This window comes from Vulpes vulpes, chromosome 8, assembly GCF_048418805.1.
Source record: "Vulpes vulpes isolate BD-2025 chromosome 8, VulVul3, whole genome shotgun sequence".
NCBI lineage: Eukaryota > Metazoa > Chordata > Mammalia > Carnivora > Canidae > Vulpes > Vulpes vulpes.
Window position 1 is genome coordinate 47,939,642 of NC_132787.1, and position 18,289 is coordinate 47,957,930.

General features: G+C 52.3%; 2 protein-coding genes across 4 annotated transcripts in view; one reads left to right on the forward strand and one right to left on the reverse strand.

Moving 5' to 3' along the window:
- The window catches only part of C8H1orf162 (chromosome 8 C1orf162 homolog), a 30,867-nt gene extending 22,371 nt beyond the window's left edge, over positions 1-8,496 (forward strand). For 2 of the 3 annotated variants that reach the window (XM_072766448.1, XM_025983290.2), the window contains exon 8: positions 5,541-8,496. The gene's annotated coding sequence lies outside the window, so the exon portion shown is untranslated. The remainder of the gene's footprint in view (positions 1-5,540) is intronic. The other variant, XM_072766449.1, reaches the window with a different exon arrangement.
- Positions 527-17,899, reverse strand: ADORA3 (adenosine A3 receptor). The gene is made up of 3 exons (XM_025983304.2): positions 17,691-17,899; positions 4,177-5,062; positions 527-2,489 (listed from the first exon to the last, which is right to left on the reverse strand). The coding sequence occupies exons 2-3, from the start codon at positions 4,524-4,526 to the stop codon at positions 1,898-1,900; spliced, it is 942 nt and encodes a 313-aa protein (XP_025839089.1). The 5' UTR covers positions 4,527-5,062; positions 17,691-17,899; the 3' UTR covers positions 527-1,897.
- Positions 17,900-18,289: the final 390 nt, after the last annotated feature.

An 18,289-nucleotide genomic window follows, 5' to 3' on the forward strand; every position in this document is an offset into this window, starting at 1 on the left:
GGTCACCAGAAGCCCCATGGTAAACACAGGGCCTCAACCTGAAGGGGCATTTTAACTAAGCACAAAAATTAATTCTGGGGGATTGAGGAGGGAAAGCCTGAAATCAAACAAGGGGATGCCATTAAGTGTGGTGGTTTTGAGGGTGGCGCTTGGATTTTTAGAGAAGAAAGATCCCCAAATGTTGAAGGGGAGACTGGGGAGATGAATATTGCTTCCCACACCTCCAGCGTCACTGGAGGCGGGTCCTAGTCATTTGCCTTTAAGATATTGTGAGTGCTTCGGGCAAATGATCAGGTCAGAGACCAACACAGTTTGGCATTAGTAGGAGAGTAGATGGAAGTGTTTGAATCTCCCAGATAGCGTTCATTCTTCCTGGGCTGGCTGGGGAAGAAGTGAGGACATTTACTGAAATGAAACATTAATTAGGTAAATACAGTTATCGACCTCTGGCCTAAGATTATGTCAGGATAAACTTTCAGAACCAGCTAAGAATCAATTAAAGGAAAAAAAATCTCCAGTACACTTATGCTCTTCGAAGTGGTTTAATTGAAACCCCCATCTTGCTGCTCTCATCAGCTTCATGTACTTATTGTTTGGAGGAGAGTCCACAGCTGCACATTTGAGTAGACCAAACCAGGGATGTCCTCTGACTCTCCAGAGCCACACTCAGTGCTGGAAGGATGTGATTAGGACTCTAGCCCTGCCTGATATCCGGATTAATGAGACACCAGTGATAGTACCTGAGGCCTCTGTCCCAATCAGCAGTCCTCAAGCATACAAACCATAGTTTGTATCCATGTATCTGCTAGTTGTACATGAGGTGAACTTGAGAGTTTGGACTTTGGAGAAGTTACAGGTCCTTCTTTGTGCCTGAGAATAGGTGGGGAACTTGGGTTCTCCCAAAAAGGCAGGACTGAGTTTAAATCCTGGCCTTACTACTTGTTAACTGACTATAGACAGACAAGTTACTTAACCTCTCTGTGCCTCTGTTTTCCTTCTGCAAAATGGATGGGATGATAATGGTGGCACATACTTTAGACATATCAACATCAGAAAAGATAAGGTATGGAAAGTGCTTAGCTCACAGAAAGCACTCCACAAGTAATAGCTACCCTGTGCCTCTTTCTTGCCCCTTTGATCCTTCTATAACAATTGATGAATGGCTCATAAAGTTGCCAAAAGCTCAGATCAGCCCCAGAAAAAAAAAAAAAAGAAAAAAAAGCAGGGTGTTCTAGGGCAAGGGGTGAGGGGCCCAGAGTCCAAACAGGTGAACATGGCATGTGGCTCCCGGTGGCAAGGGCTAGAGTGCCAACATCTGCCAGCTGGGTCTGTGAACCTCAGGTAATCCTGAACTCTCAGAAAAGAGCTACATGACAGTTAGTGGTCATTTTTATTTCCTCAAATACAATTACAGATGAATTCAGCAGTTTAAGTCTCCCTTTGTGACACTGTTCCTACCATCTCCCTGACATCTGCTGGGGTAGGTTTCTTGGTGTGATTCCACAATGGAGTGGAACAGAGTCGCCACCACATTCATGTCCCGCAGGACTGGGACCTTTCATCTCTGAGTCAACAAGGCCTCCTTCAGATTCCATGACTTCTCCTCTTGCTTGGGAAGGAGGAACACAAACAGTAGTAACAGCAGGACATTTTCCTCAAGTCAGACATCCAGAACATTGAATCAGAGAAGAAGGACAAGAAAATAATTGGATTACAGGAAGCGTGTTAGGGGAGATACAATTGGAAGCAACCAGTCAAATGCTCCCCACCTCAGTAGAAGAAATTAAGGATGTGAAAGCCCTTGGCTCAGGCAAATAGGTCCTCAAGTGTTTACTGATGCTGAATCTGGAGGTTAATGGGGTGAAGAATCATCTTTCAAGGATAACTACTCAGAAGTCTACTCAGTGCTTGAGTCCAAGGAATCAGAGGACTGGCAGATCATATAGGTCTTGAAGATCAAAAGATAGGTTTCCTTGAACTTCTTTATTTTATAAGCATAGACAATAGGGTTCATCATAGAGTTAGCATGGGAGAGCAGAATGCCCAAATACAGTATAATCTGTGGCACCTCACCATGAAAGTATGTGATACAGTTGATGATAGATAAAGGTAGCCAGGAAAAAGCAAACAGGAAGAGAACCAGAAGCAGGGACTTGGCTGTCTTGAACTCCCGTCCATAAAATGCACCTGTCTCTTTGGAGCTTGAAAAGTTCTGATTGAGTTTGTTCCGGATGACATAGAATATGTCAAGATAGATGGCACACATGACAACCAGGGGGATTAATATCCAAGTGAAGAAGCTGAAGTAGACCATGTAGTCCATCCTCATGACAGAACTGAACTGGCACGAGAAGGTGACATTTCTGTGGTGCTCTGAGGTCAGTTTCATATTCCAGCCAAACATGGGGGTCAGTCCCACCAGGAAGGACACCAGCCAGCAAAGCCCCAGGGCCAACCATATTCTTCTTTGTGTGGTGACCCTCCTGTATCTGTTGGAATGGAAGAGAATGAGTGAGTTCATAGAATTGCTACAGGAAGGGGCAGGGGGTGACAGGAGCGGGGATGGGGATGGGCTGGGGACGGGGATGGAGAGTGCTGGCATTCCGGCAAACTTGTCTGGGGGACTTTTTAAAAGAAATATGATCAAGAATGGATTAAAAATACATTGCCACACTCACAGCTCCATTTCCAGCCCAAGAATTCTTTGACTCCTGGGAGGTAAGAGTTTTCTAGGTCTCTGGGGACCTGGTGAGAAATGACCTATCTCCTCACAGCACCTTTCCAGCAACGCTCTGCCTTCTTTTGTTTGGCTGCTGTGCCGAAGCCCAGAAGTTATAACTGCCTCTCCACATTCCCCTCCACCTGTGTCTGCCCCTGCCTCTCTGTTTGCACTGGCATCCACACTTGATATTTGAATTACATGGGTCTGTGGAGGTGTGAGGTCGTGTGGAAGTGCTTCCAGAACCTCAGATGACTCATCCACAGAGAAGCACCATCCTTCCTTCCACCATCCTTCCTGACAACATCCCACACACAACACAAGAAGGAAACTGATTTTGTTAAGTATTGACTGTGTACTTAGGAGACTTTATCTCAGTTAAATCTAACAACAAACTGAAGCTATTTTTATGATAATCTCCATTTCATTGCTGGTGATGGGTACAGATGACAGGAGTTGGAGCTACTATTGACTGAGCATAGACCGTGTGCAGGCATTTTTCTAAGAGCCTTACACGTGTGAACTATGTAATTACAAGGAAGTGGCAATATTTGTCCCCATGTTATAGGTGGGAAAGAAAGAAAGAAGAAAGAAGAAAGAAAGAAAGAAAGAAAGAAAGAAAGAAAGAAAGAAGAAAGAAAGAAAGAAAGAAAGAAAGAAAGAAAGAAAGAAGAAAGAAAGAAAGAAAGAGCAATCCTGGTAACCTGTACAAGCTACAAGTAGCAGAGGTGAAATGGAAGCGAGGTAGATTTGTGTTCAGAGTATCTTAACCGCTATGGAAAGATAAGGAACCAAAGCAGTAAAAGTAACTTGCCCCAGCTCAGATATCAAGATCTGGACTTTGAAGCCCAGGCTTTTTAGTATCAAAAGCTTGTTTACAGCCCCCTCCCTGCATCTCTTCCCTATCAGAGAGAAGGAGGGCAAGACAATTGTCATTCAGGACACCTGGGGAATGAGATGTCTCCCTTAGGTGGTCCGTCCTGTTCACCTCATCACGTTGCTACTTTCTGCAATGGAGAACTGTTTCTTGGTCCCCTCCTCAGCTTGGAAGAGGAAGCAAAGTCAAAATAACTTGAAAATAACCTATGTCTGCAAAGAACAGAAGCATCCGTTTATTTCTCTCCTCCTATTCTTTTCTGTCTGCTCCTTATTTTATCTAGTAGGTTTCTGTCATTTCTAAAACCCAAGAACATCTTTTACTAATTGAAGGTGCTCAAGCTTCCATCATCTTAGCTGCCCCGGGGGCCTAAGCATACACCCCCATAGTCAGCGGAGACGGCCTGAGCACTCCTCTGTTCCCCAGTCCCAGCTCAACACTGTTCAAACCCTCACACACCAAATGGTGAACAGAAATGTAGCTCCCTCTTTCAAGTTCAGAGGCCAGTTTTGATTCGATTTCATTGAAGAAGCCCTGGGTCCCAGGCACCTCCATCACTGCCCCACACGGCCCCTCTTACCTGACTGTGAGCTTGACCCGCAGGTACCGGTCCACAGCAATGGCTAGCAGGGACATGATGGAAGCATGAGTGAAGATCAACAGCAGGCAGGTCATGAAAAGGCAGTTATAAAATTGGATTGTGATGCCCAGGCTGATGACAATGGCCAAAGGCATGACCAGCACCCCAACGGCAATGTCAGCAAGGGCCAGGGAGACAATGAAATAGAAGGTGGTGGTCTGTAGGCTGGGGTTCAGCTTGACCACCCAGATGACCAACACATTGCCCACGATGGCACAGAGCCCGATGAGAATCTCCACTGTGATGTAGGTGACATTGGCCAACAACAGGGCAGTGCCATTGACAGCCATCTTGCTTTCTCCAAGGAGCTTCCCAAGTAATAGGCGTGCTGACAGGATCCGTGTGGCCCGGTGAGCCTAGCTCTTGCCAGGCATCTCGCTAGAGGTTCAGGTGCAACAGCAACAGTCCCAAATTCACAACTTGCTCATTCCTTCTCTTCTCTGGTGGGACGCTCCCTTGGAGAGCCTCCCTTCTTTTCTTAGAGAGAGCCCATCTCAGGGCAATCATTTCCTGCCCCTTCATGGGCCACACACCCCTGGGCTCCTGGAAGCGTGGAGGACAGTTCTTTATGGGGTGAATCTGAAAGTGCCGTTCCTCTAAGTTCCCCAGACAGACACGCTCATAGCTTCTGCCTCCTGCCCCTCCTTGAGCTCCATCGAGATAAGCAACCTTCTTGGGGGGGGGGGGGTGTCAGGAAGTGAGATGGGCCAAGAGGAAGCAGAGACCAGGAACACTCACAAGCAGATGAAAAGAGCAGAGGAGCGGTGTGAGTGGCATGGAGAAGGCTCGAGATTCATTCACTCTGGGACTGGATGGGAGTGTAGGCCTGGGTGAGAGAGCAGTGGAAGCACAGACTTGAATGTTCTGGCTTTCTGCTAGCTTAGCAGAAATATCCCGTGACAAGGAGGCAAACGGGAGCCACAGGGGAACAAGAAGTAGATTTTGGTGGCAGCCTTAGCCAGAATTTATTGTTTTCTTAGTGTATGCTACAAATTGAATGTCTGGGTCCTTCCCCCACCCCACACAAAATTTATATGTTGAGATCTGAGCCTCAAAGTGACAGTATTAGGAGTAGGGTCTTTGGGAGATGGCTGGGTCAAGGAGATGGAGCCATCATATGTGGGATTAGTGTCTTATAAGAAACACCCCACAGAGCTCCTTCACCCTTTCTGCCATTCAGGAACAAGGAGCTGTCTCCCACCAGACACCAGAGCTGCTGGCACCTTGATCTGGGGCCTCCCAGCCTATAGAATTGAACATTTCTGTTGCTTATAAGCTTCCCAGTCTTTGGTATTCTGTTACAGTTGCCTGAACAGACTGAGACAGTGCGTTAACAGCAAGCGCTGAGAACTGAGGGGCATGAGTGGACTCTTGGTCGGCACAGCTGGGATCCAGCTTCTGCATCAAAGATCCTTTGCTAAAGGAACAAGCTAAGAGCCTCTGCTTAGAAGGGCAAAAAGGCCCGGCACCTCCCATAAGCATATCTGCTGACTCTCCATTTCCCAGGTCAGCCCATACACCCACCAAGGTCTCACATTCCCTCAAGCCAGCAACCAGCTGGTGACAACTCTCTCTGAGGAACAACAGGACAACAGGATGATGGCCAGGCAGAGAGAAGGGAAAGGACCACGCGTGCACACCGTCACACAGCGTACCCTCTCACCACCACCTGCAGGAAATGAGGAACTCAACTGCTTTCCTGGAAGTTGTTCATCTGGTCTGCAGCTTCTGGAAACCAGACACTTAAAGGCAGTGGTCATTTAAGGTCCCTCTAGTTCGGGTGCTCTCAGTCCTGCCCCAAGGGGTTATTTACAGAGACAGCAAGAAGGGGTGGGTGGACCTGAGCCTGCACCGTGAACTGAAGGGTTTATGATATTTGCCTTAAATGCCAATCTATGTACAGCCCCAACTAAACCTTGACGCTACCAACAGTGTTGTTTACATCCTCGCCAGGGCCCTGGTGAGATGCCTCGGGATGTGGCCTCCACATCACCCTCTGCTCCCCCACTTTATCCCAGGTTGGCCCAGGCTGAATCCCTTGCTCATGCCTCTAGACTTGTCATTTCTCCCTGGGCTGGGGGACAGCCCTCTCCAACTGCATCTCTTTCACTCCAGCATTTTCCAGCGCTAACTCTGCCTGCATCCAGCAGGGCTTCTCATCAAAGTTTCTACCGCCATTGCTTTTTTATCTCTGCTTCAGAGAAGGAAGTCACAGAGACCTATTTCTAGAAGGCTGCATGCCACCCAAAGAAGTCGCTCTTGGCCTAAAGCAATTGTTGAATCTTGGTGGCAAGCTGTAAACAATGGACCCTCCCGGCCTGTCCCTTGCCACCGGCTAGCACCAAACAGCCCTTATGTGAGAGAGAGACTCTCTTGGTGTAGGGACAAGTCCTGTTGCCTGGTTGGAGCAAAAATACAGCAATGGGGTGGTTTCCTGGAGGCTTTGGCCACTCCAAGTCTGCCTTACAGCCTTGTTCTAAGTTTGAGAACTGGTCAGACAATGGACAGCTCCTATACTTAGAGAGGAAGAGAGAGAGATAGGGGCCTCTGCGTGGTTATGGGCCAGAAGCTGGGCAAAGGGGAAAGGTGGCAGAGGCCAGGAAAGTGCCTGAGCCATGGATCCAGCCATAGTGGACTGAGGCTTTGGGGAAGGACTGGACAGCTGCAGCTGAAACCTGACTGGTGTGTTTGCTGATTCTTGGCCCTTTCATCCTCCATTAGGACCTAGGTGAGTCCTTTTAGGACTAGCCCATCTTGGCTTGTTTAGAGAAATCAAGGAGAGGGCTTTGTGACCCAGCACCATGACAGGAGCAGTGTGGTGGGTACAGGATAGCCTGTGAGAAAGTAATTCCAGGAGAAAAGGATAAGCGGGGGGACGGGGGGGGGGGGGTGGCACTCTTGGGACACCTGACCTAACCACCTCTTCCCAGCAGGGAGTTCTCTGGAAATTCGTCTCCATGAACAAGGGAGGCCTGAGCCCATTCCCACTCAGAGGGGTGACAAGAAGGTTGAACAGAGAGGTTTCCAGTTACTTTGCAATTAGGCCTAGGATTGGGCCCTGAGCCAACTTTCCACTCCAGATGGAACAGCAGAAGGCAGCCTGGAGAAGAGGACAGAGAGGCCAGGGCAGATGGTCATCTTGCTTACCACCAACCCCTCCCCCTCCCTAGATGCCCCACAGCTGCTCTTGGGTAACTTCCTTCATCTGTCATGGAGGGACCACCTCAGCCTCCATAGGCATCTCCAGATGCAAGTCCCCCAACAGCCTCTGTGCAACCCTTAGGATCGAGTCCAGCCTCCCTGGAATGGCACATGAGACCTTTCAAGGCGGGAGTCTCCCAGCCTCTGCAGCCTCCTCCCCCCTGATACCACAAGCACCGTGGGTCCCCCTCCCCCCTGATACCATAAGCACCGCCATGCTTTCACTTCCTCTCTCCTGTGAACCCGGCTTGGAAAGCCCTTCTCCCCATGTCTACCTAGAACACATGCACTCTTTCTTCAAGACTATTCTCAGACAGGACCCTGAAGAGAACTTCCCAGACATCCCCTCCCTGCGCTGTGTTTATCGGGCCCTCCTCCTCTGTCATCCTGCCAGCTCCTGAAGCATAGGGCTCTCCACTTTTCATTTTTAGCCCTACCAAAATGCCTGGTGGATTGATGTGCTCCAGTATATTTTTTGATAAATGAACGAGTAGGAAAGCACCTCAGTGAACCAGGGGGCATCAGCTTGGCACTGGGTATAGAATACCAATAAATCAGCTAGGACCTGCTAGGTATATTCCCTTATGCCATCTGCAGTGTTGGGCACTTCACTTTCTTAGTCTTGTTCAATGCTCTCTGATGAAATTGATAATGTAATCAAAGCTGAGCAGACTAGGTTCAGAATGGTGACATAACCTCCCCAGGGTTGCACAGCTAGGAAGTGGCGGACCGGCATTCAAACCCAAGCCTCTGGTTTCAGGAAATGAATAGGCAACTGAACAACCACATGAAGTTTTTACAAGTACAAGGCATCCGTGGACTTGATGTTGCCATATCCTCAACATGACCTTCTAACCTCACACCTGGAAAAGAGGTGACCAAGCCTGTGGGAACAGAGCACAAGTACAGTGTAGGTCTAGCACCTGCTCTGAATCACAAAGAAGTGGAGGAGCCAGCAGGCCACTTGGCGGGGCCCCAAGGAGAGCTCTGGGATAGAAAGAAAACTTTCATTGGACCAGAGTATCAAAACATTTCTTTAGTAATAAAATTAACTATAAGTAAGAAGTGGCTCAGGGAATTTACCCCATCTAAAAGAGTTGTGTCTGTTTTAGTTTTACAAAAAGAACCTGAGCTCCATGGAAGAGGCAAGGATCAGGGAGGATCCATTAACCCGAACCACAGGAAGTGTCTGGAGTCCCTAGGAAAGGCTTCACCTGTCCCGAACCCAGGCCTGATGCACCTGGACATAGCTCAGCCACAGGACTGAAACCTTGCCCTTGGGGTTCTGCTTAACATGGTGAGAGGCTGGCCAGAGAGTGCTCATCTGCTCCTTTTCAGCTGCTCAGACAAGCCTGAAAGAGCCCCAGCAACCACCCTGCACCAACAGCCAGATGCTGTGTGAGCAGGATTGCGGCGGAGGGGGCAGGCACCGGGTGGGGTGGGGGGCACATCAGAGCAGCAGTCCAGGTGGTCACTGAGACAGGATGGCGGGCAGGTGGGAGGTGGTTGTTTCTGCCTGAGTCTGGCTCACGCTGCCTCCCCTGCTGCCTGTGGAGTTGCACAAAATCAGTTTGTTCACTTCCTCTTGGCCCCATTACCACTTCCGCAAAGCTTTATATTTTTACAAAGCTTTGTGCTAGCTAGCGGCAGAGGCTTAGAAAGAGCAAGATGGCCAAGAAGGTGGCCTCTCCCAGCACCCTTCCTTTCCCTGCTTCAGTCAGCCAGGAGGAGGAGGCTAGGCCCTCAGAAGCCTTCCTCCAGAACTGATCCAGAGCCACTGTTCCCAGGGCCCAGTGACTTGAGCCCAAAGAGCCAGGGACTCCTGAGGCCTACAGCCTGAGTTCAAGAGACCCACTCAGAGCCAGCCCAAGGGAGAAGGGAAAGATCAAGTTTCCTTTACTCTGAGCAGGAGAAAATCCTGTGCAGCAAAGCGGAACTCCTTGGTCCAATGTCCTGCCCACCAGGGCCCCCAACCCCACGTGCAACGGAAGGGCCCCAGGCCCTGATGGAGAGTCCAGAGCAGGCTCCAGCCAACTCTGAGTTTTCACAGGTTCTAGGCACTCAGAAACCAAGGAGATGTCCAGTGTACAGAGTGGCAGCGGGGTCGAGGCTTCCTGCACCTGCTAGGTGTCCGCCTGGCTCCCGCTGAGCCTCTGCCGGGCGCTGTGCTCACAGTGACCGCCAGGTGGCAGCACATCCCCACGGCCTCCGGGTGGCCCTGCGCCCCAAGGGGCAGCGGGGAGGCCGCAGCACCACCCCCCCCTCCCCGTGTACCCAGCTACCTCGGCGGCGCAGGACACGAAGGGGTTAAGGGCAAGGCAGACGAAGGCAGATGCCAGCTGCCCGGGTTCAAGCCGACCCCCTGGCACATTTCTGGGCAACGCTAAACTCAGTCAACTCCAGACGGTGGAGAAGCTGCTTGACTTTCAGGGTCGTGCGTATTCCAGTAAAGACAGCGGCTGCGTTTTTTCTTTAGAGTGTGTGAGGCCGCGCACAGACTCCACTCCGCCCGCCTGATTAAACAGAACCACCCCGCGAGGCTCACAGCAGGAGAAACCGAGGCCCAGAGGTGCACAGGCCCGCTGGTGGCTGTGCGGCTGGTCGCAGGAGTGCGGGGACTCGGGAGCCGCCACTGGCCCCCTCATTTCGGGGGAGGACAGAGGAGGCCAGGCGGGGGCTGCTCAGGGCGTCCCCGGGATGTGCAGCTCTCCCACATCCCCAGCTGGGCCCTCGGCACCTGCCAGTCTCTGACCAGTCCTCTCCGTCCCGTGGGCAGGGAGCCTCCTGAGGTCCAGAGCCCGGACTTCTCACATCGCCTCCAACGCCTTCACACTCCGCGCCTGGCTTCTAATCACTCGGCCTGGTGTCTCCCAAACCCCAGACAGGCCTACAGGCCTCTGGGCCACTGCCTGGCGCCACTATGACCATGACAGCACCTTGGAGACACCAGCTGCCGCGCCATGCCTTGGCCACCCATCCTTCACCATTCTACACAGCCCCGTAGGCGTCTGGTTAGGTCTACTTCACACGTGGAGAATGGGCGCAGTGACAAAGGCGGGTGCTGGCTGTTGGTGGCACTGCCCGGCGGTGACAGGGCTGCGGCCCAGGCCCAAGTCTGTCTGGGCTGCAAGCCCTGGGCTGCCCCATGAGCCCCCGAGAACAAGGACGGCTCCATACCAGTCACTCCAGACCCGACTGGGCAATTGAGGCAGAAATTCCTCACGGTCCTAGTGGGTTCAGTCTTGTGTCACTGGTCAGGACAGCGACGGGGGCAGGGGGACTGTGCAGCGGGCTGCTCTCGGCTCAGCTGAGTAGACGCTGCTATGGGCCGCAGCCAGAGGCTGCCAGCCATCTGTGATGTCAGACCACAGCGGTGGGAGAGACCACGCAGTCCTGGCCCTTGCTGGGTGGCTTCCCAGGAGCCTGGGCTCCTTGCTTTCCTTAGGGATAAAGGCAGAAACTGCCCCAGGAGGTGTGTGTCAACAGGTCATCCTGACCCGGAAGGAGCAGTTGCCATGTTCCTTAGAGAAGATTCTGGGAGGAGGGGCCCTGGGGTCTCAGGGGGTGAAGTGTAGGCCTTCGGCTCAGGTCAGGGTCCAGGGCTGGGTCAGGATCTTAGGGTCCTGGGGTAGAGCCCTGCATCGGGACTCCCTGCTCTCATGGGAGCCTGATTCTCCCTCTGCTGTGTCTCTCCCTCTCCCTCCCTCTCCCGCCCTCTCACTCTCCATCTCTACCTCTCCTTCTCCCTCAGTCCCTCCCTCCCTCCCCCTTTCCCTCAGCCTCTCTCTCTCTCTCTCTCTCTCTCCCTCTCCATCTCTCTCCCCCTCCCTCCCTCTCCCTCCCTCTTCCTTCCTCTCCCTCCCTCTTCCTTCCTCTTCCTCCCTCTCCCTCCCTCTCCCTCTCTCTCTCCCTCCCTCCCTTTCCCTCTCCCTGAGCCTCTCTCTCCCTCTCCCTCTCTCTCTCCCTCCCTCCCTTTCCCTCTCCCTGAGCCTCTCTCTCCCTCTCCCTCTCTCTCTCCATCTCTCCCTCCCTCTCCCTCTCTCTCTCCCTCTGCCTGCTGCTCCCTCTGCTTGTGTTCTCTCTCTCTCTCTGTCAAATAAATAAGTAAAATGTTTAAAGAAAAAAGAGGGGATCCCTGGGTGGCTCAGTGGTTTAGCGCCTACCTTCGGCCCAGGGCTGATCCTGGGGTCCCAGGATCGAGTCCCACATCAGGCTCCCTGCATGGAGCCTGCTTCTCCCTCTGCCTGTGTCTCTGTCTCTCTCTCCCTTCGTCTCTCTCATGAATAAATAAATAAAATCTTAAAAAAAAAAAAAAGAAAAAGAAAAAAGAAAGTAAGGAGGAAGGTTTCTTGGGATAAGTTTCCCTGACTTCAGTGCTAGCGAAGAGGTTGTTTTCTTCACAAACCAGCCTGCTAGAGTCACTGCCTCCTGGGATGCTGTATGGCAGCTTTACCCAGGGCAGCCAAGAGGCTTGGAGCTCTGTCTCAGTGACCAGGCTTTGCTCAGACTCCGCATCAGCCCTGGGCTCCCGGGGTGTGAGAGACTCTTCTGCTGGGAGCGGCCCCCCATCCTTTTTGGAAGCAGGCAAGGTGTGATGAAGATGTGCACCTAACATTGGAAGGAGCACTAGCGTTTATTTCTAAGGCAGGTCTGCAAGGTGGTTATTCTAGGTTATTGTACAAAGATTCTTGTCAGTCCCTACCTGACTTTGGGTTGAGGTTCTTTTTCCCCGACAAGCGGTCCACAATCATTTTTTTTTTTTTTTGAGATTTATTTACTTACTCATTTATTTGAGAGAGAGAGAGTATGGGTTGGGGGGGAGAGGGAGATGGAGAAGCAGACTGCCTGCTGAGCAGGGAGCCTGATGCAGGGCTCGATCCCAAGATCCCGGGATCACGACCTGAGCCAAAGGCAGATGCTTAACGACAGAGCCACCCAGATGCCCCCACAATAGTATTTTAATGACCAGTTTGGGCAAAACAAAACAAAAGAAAACAAAACAAAGCAATGATAAGACAGAAAGTACCCCCAGGGTTAAATGAGCTCCTTAAGAAGAACATTCAGTACATCACTTGGAGCATCCAGCACACATGGCCTCATAAACACCCTCCCTAGGAATGCTGTTGTACAGGGCATGATATCACGATTCCCCCAGGTAGACTTTATTTATATTTATGTACACCCCACCCATGTCCACAAAGGGTTGAAGCCACTACCAGACTGAGTTAATAGCTTCCTCCTCTGCACACCCATGTCAGCTGACATGTTCCTCTCTTTGAGGACTTACTACACCATTTGTAGTTATTTATTTATGTGACTGCTTCTCCAACGAGCTACTAAAGTCCTTAAGTAAACTCCATAAGAAATTATGCCTGATTCATCTTTAGATCTCGCTCCCACTCCCCTTGTCCCTAAAGTACCAAGAGCATAAAATAGTACCTGGTACAGAGATGCCTGGATGGCTCAGGGGTTGAGTGTCTGACTTCGGCTCAGGGTATGACCCCAGGGTCTAGGGATTGAGTCCCACATCGGGCTTCCTGCAGAAAGCCTGCTTTTCTCTCTGCCTATGTTGTCTCTCTGTGTCTCTCATTAATAAATAGATAAAATCTTAAAAAAAAAAAAAACAGTACAAAGGAGACCAACAATAAACTCTCTGGGGTTCTCAGGAGCTGTCTTCTCTTCATCCCTCAAAAGGGCTGACCACACCTCTCAATGTCTGGCAAGAAATCAGGAGGCACACAGGGAGACCTCTTGCTCAGCAAAAAAATTTTTTTGCATCTAATTTCAATCTCAAACCAGTTCAGACAGCAAACAGCGTGTGACCAGTTAGGGCCCCATGAAAGGGAGGGCTGTCCAATAGCTCTATCACAATTTGTGGTTTCAGCATCTCTACACGCAACAGCCCGTGTCATTGATCTCTATGATATATGTAACGCATGCCCCCTTACGCTCACATGCACAATCACACTCACACACGTACTGTCCATTGTCCTATTCTGCTCGTTCCCCTTTCACAATCAGAACCAATCACACCTTACTCATCACTGTTCTGTCTGCAGGGCCTAAAACCACTTTGGCCAGCTCAGTCTGACCCAGAATGGCATGGGACTCACAAGGTTGGCTGCCTTGTCTCCGGGCACTGAGCTCAGGGTGGGGGCTCCAGAGGCAAGGATTTGGGGAGGGATGGAACCCCGGAGGAAACCGCTGCCCAGAGTAGCTGGTTTCAGGTCAGACCTGGAGAGGCAGCCAGGTTTCTTCTGTAACAGAACTGGTTAGGGACCCATATAGTTGGGAATTCACAAACACATGCTTGCCCGTTCTTGCCTTTCTTCAGGGCCAACGCCCTCAATCTCCTGTTGGACGGGTCCTCTCCCTGGTCTGTTCTGTTTGCTCTTCAGTCATCCTGGTCTGCATCCCTCAGAATCTCCAGCCAAACAGCCTGGGACCCCTCGAACCAAGTCCACAGTCGGTCTTTCCTTCTTTCATTGCTGAACTTGACCTTGACAGTCTGCTGGCCAGGCCTCGCTAATGGCCGCACAGTGGGTGCCCATATGTGACACCGCTCTGCACCAGTGGTGCCCGTCCGCCCTGGAGCACCCCACACGTGCCCAGTGGGTGTTCATCCACAGCCAGACGCCTCTTCACGTGGGGGCAGCCCCGACCCACGTGCTCCAAGGGAGAAATCACCATTAGGGCTGGCCATGTGCCTCAAAACAACCCTGTCTTTCTCATTTTAAATTGGAAGATGCTATAAATTGTTTATTCTCTGTGTCATGGTAGCCCCTTTGACAGATGGCAAAGATACCAGCGTGAAGCCTTTGGGAAGTGACACGGGCACAGCAGGTGTCACAGAACCTGGTCGGGGTGCAGGCTCCCAGCTCCCCACCCCCTGTCCAGCATGTGATGGCCCTGGTGATGGGTGTGACGGGTGCCCATGCTTTACCATCAGCCGCCTGCCCAGCACTCCACCTTGGAGGTGCCTGTTACACACGGAACTAAAGGAAAAATCGTTCCACACCTACCACCCCTCCCCAAGCCATGAGGTACAGGCTTACTGCGAGTCCATGAAAGATGCTCCACCAGGTCCTGTGTCCCTCCAGCACTGCCCCTCAGTCTCTCACTGAGGGGCTACTTCCCATTCCAATTCCCCCGACGTGCTCCTGGCTTCAGAAATGGGAAGCATCCAAAGGAGATCTCCCTTATTCACACTTGCTAGGAGGTGCCTCATGGCCCCATTTGGACTGGTTTATCTATATGGAGTGTGCGGGGGGTGGCCCCGCTTGCCCAGGAAAGCATCCACAGGCCTGTGCCGAGGACTCCCCGACGATCCAGGGGGATGCTGCCTGCCAGCTCACTGGCCACTGAAAGTCCTGGACCCCAGACGCCCCGCTGCTGAAGCTTTTCCAGGGCGGGTCTCAAGAGCCACATAACCCCGAACAATGACCATGGTGCAGGAATTCTTTGGGGCCTGGCAGGTCAGCCAGCACTCCTCACCACTCTGAGGGCCTCCAGCCCACAGTTTGAGGTGCTGAGCACAGAGCCAGTGCCCGCCAAAGCAGCTGTGTGGCCACCGGCCCGGCCACAGGAGGCCCATGATTCGATCTGCATTATGTTCATTTGTATTTGCTCCCCAACTTAAATGCCCAACATCATCTAATCTTTCACTAAGCCAGGAACCTTTCCTGATTTTGGAGGAACAAAGAAATAGAATTTGTTCTTGATCCAGGTTTAGCCTCTGGGCCAGGCTCCGGAGCCAGGGCACAGCCACACCCAGCCTGCACCAGCATCTCCTCCTGCCCTAGCCCATGAGTCAATTGGGCTGCACTGGTCATTCCCAGAGGGAAGCTAGACCTTGTTTCAGTGACCATGACTGCAAGCGGGACAACAGAACTCTAGGTCACTGTGAGACCAACTAGCCTGCGCTCCTTCCCCCCCCAGCCCCCACCCCACCCAGTGCCCATGACTAGGGCTTTTTGTGTTGTCCTGCACTTGGCATCTCCCTGCTTCCTGCCAATAAACAGCTGGCTGCTGTTTCTGAGCAAATGGAACAAATGACCAACGTGAACTGCATGCAATCTATAAACTGGAAACATCTGCAGGGAGGCAGGGCGGCCACTGGCTAGGGGTGGTGAGGAGTGCAGGGTAGGGGAGTTGTGGAGAGGCAGTGGGAGAGGCCGTGAGAGGAAGATGCATGAACTTCAGGGAGGAAGGAGAAGGGCAGAGCCCCATCAGGGAAGGGCAGATGGCTGGGCCTTGGGGTAAGGCCCCAGGACTGCTGCCTGCCTCTTGGCAACTCCTTGCTTTTCCTTGCAGGATGTTAACTCTGCTGGTTGTGATGAAATGAAGAGCGGGTGTGCATGCTCTTGCAGAGATATCATTTTACATGTGGAAGTGGATCTTAGAAAACAATGGGCCCAGCTCCCTGTTTCATAGGTGACAACAAAAGCCCTCAGGATAGAGTAAGTTAGACGCAAGCCTAAACTAAACTAGTGTCTGGCATATAGGGGCGCCTGGTGGCTTGGTCAGTTAAGCAGCCAACTCTTGGTTTGGGCTCAGGCCCTGATCTTAGGGTTGAAGGACTGAGCCCTTGCATCAGGCTCTGCGCTCAGCAGGGAGTGTGCTTAAGATCCTCTCCCTCTCCTTCTGCTCTTTCCCCTGCTCTCATGCACACATGCTCACTCTCTCTCTTTCTTTCAAATAAAAACATAAACCTTTAAAAAATAAAAAAAATAAACTAGTACCTGGCCCCACCCACCACCACTCACTGTATGTATGCAGTGCGGGCGGGCACACACATATACCCAGACTCACACACTGGACCATGTCACCTCCTGTCACATACATGAGGAAGAAAGGGAAAAAATCCCAAGTATCCATTGCTTACTGTGTGCCAGAGCCACGTTGGGGGCTGCCCGAGCAGCAGTCAGAGCGTCGATCCCCCCATGGACTTCTGTGGGGCCTGCACCAGGCTAAGTGCTCTGTCGCAGTCTCTCCCTCCATCCTCGCTGTGGCCATATCGTAGAGCCCATTGCTCTTATCTCATTTACTTTTGGCAGGTAAGGAAGTTGACATTTAGAAACCCTAAGTGACCTCCCCAAGGTGGCACTAACCCAGAAGGGTAGAGCCCTGCCCCTGCCCGTGGCAGCCCAGCAACCCCCAGGGGTGGGTTTTGCCAGACTCCACAGATGATTGACAGAGGTTGAGAGTCTAGAATTCCTAATTCAAAAGAAAGATGCCCCCAGGGTCCACTCTTCTCCTAAAGAGGGACTCTCCAGAGTGAAGGCCTAGTTCTTGACCCAGACTCTAACCTGGAAAGGCCTTTCTGAGTATTACATGGACACTAGCCTGGAGGACAGAGCCTGGCTCTTGCACCTGATTTCACGGGGGCTGCAGACTGTGGAGTCCCCACTGGTGAGGATGGAGCCTTGGTTTCTGAGTCTTGGAGAGGAATCATCAGTTTTCCAAACTGTTAGCTGCCTGCTCTCAGCCCTGCTTCTTTGATGAAGGAGTCACGGTGGAGAGGCTTTTTCAGGTCCTGGCTGTGGGGCCATCCCAGAGGTGGGGACAGGGCAAGGGCTTTGCACTCTTTGGTGGGAGCGGGGTGCAGTTGGCCTCCTCCCAGGAGACAACAAGGAAGGTGCTCCCCAGGAGGAACACCGTGGCTGGCACCAGAGGCAATAGACCCATTCTCAAGGCTACTGCTGGGCCCTGTGGCTGCACTCGAGCTGCCCCGCTGTGGATCTGGGGGCCTCTGTGCTGGGGTGTGTCTTCCCCGAGAAATCCCCACGCCAGCAACAAAGCTCCTCTCGTTTACTGCAGGGGTGCTGGGGTGGGACTGTCGGTGTGACTCATCTGAGACACAATTTGAGGATGCTGGTGGTACAGCTAGCCAGGCGCGCTCCTTCGGAACTCCGTGAGCCAAGGGGCGCTGGAGGTGTTCCCCACAGAGTGAATCGGCGCACTGCTCTGGTCAGGACAGCCCCACCCAGGGTCCGTCCCCAGGGGGGTCAGCAGGATGATCCCAGCCTCAGGGCATTCGTACCCATTTCTGTGGCCACAGAGAGCCCTGGAAGGGCAAGTTCCACATGACTCCTGCTAGGTGACCACTCTGCATGTGCCCCCTTGCCGCCCCCCCCCCCCGCCAGTACTTGGGCCTGAAGCCAGGAGTCCTGTGACACTGCTGCCTGCAAAGGCACCATTACCCGTTCCTGCAGCCCTAGGCTGCATCCCTGCCCTGTGCAGCCAGTCCTCACCTCCCAGGACCTTGCACGCATCACCACCACCAGGGTTCCAGTTGGTCCAGGCAGGAAGCTGCTCTCAGGGCCTCTGAGAGAGGAGAGCAAGGAGGAAGACCAAGAGGAAGTCGCAAAGGTCAGTTTAAAATAACCCTCCTCTCCATGTCAGCCATGAGGAGGAGCTTGGGGAGGAGCCAAGTTCTGATGGTGATGGCTCAGGGCAACCTCAGAAAGGGCCAAAAGTGAATTGGCAGAGGCCCATCTGGGAGCACACCCCATGTCCTTATCAGCCTTAGCAAGCCACTGCCAAAACCCTGTCTTCACAGACACTTCCGGCCAGCCAGCATCTGTTTCCTCTCCTATATTTAAACAACCAGGTTAGTGAACTTGGGAGAGCATTTGTGCCCTGGGAGAGGAGGGTGGGAGAAGAACACAACCCCCCGCAGAACACACAAAACATAGGATGATGCTGAGACCTTGTGGCCTATGCTTGCTCCTCTGCTGGGCAAGCGGCGCCCAGAGTTCAGGGAGCAGCTGGGGAGGTCTGCCCTCATGGCTTTCTGGGGGCAAGCAGGTGCAACTCCTTCCAGCACCAGACAGGGTGAAGGGGACCCCCA

Excerpts from the sequence above, each read along its gene's own strand:
- ADORA3 (XM_025983304.2), bottom strand. The coding sequence starts at position 4,526 with ATGGCTGTCAATGGCACTGCCCTGTTGTTGGCCAATGTCACCTACATC. Across the intron at positions 2,490-4,176 it reads CGGGTCAAGCTCACAGTCAG|ATACAGGAGGGTCACCACAC; the intron begins GTAAGAGGGGCC and ends CCATTCCAACAG.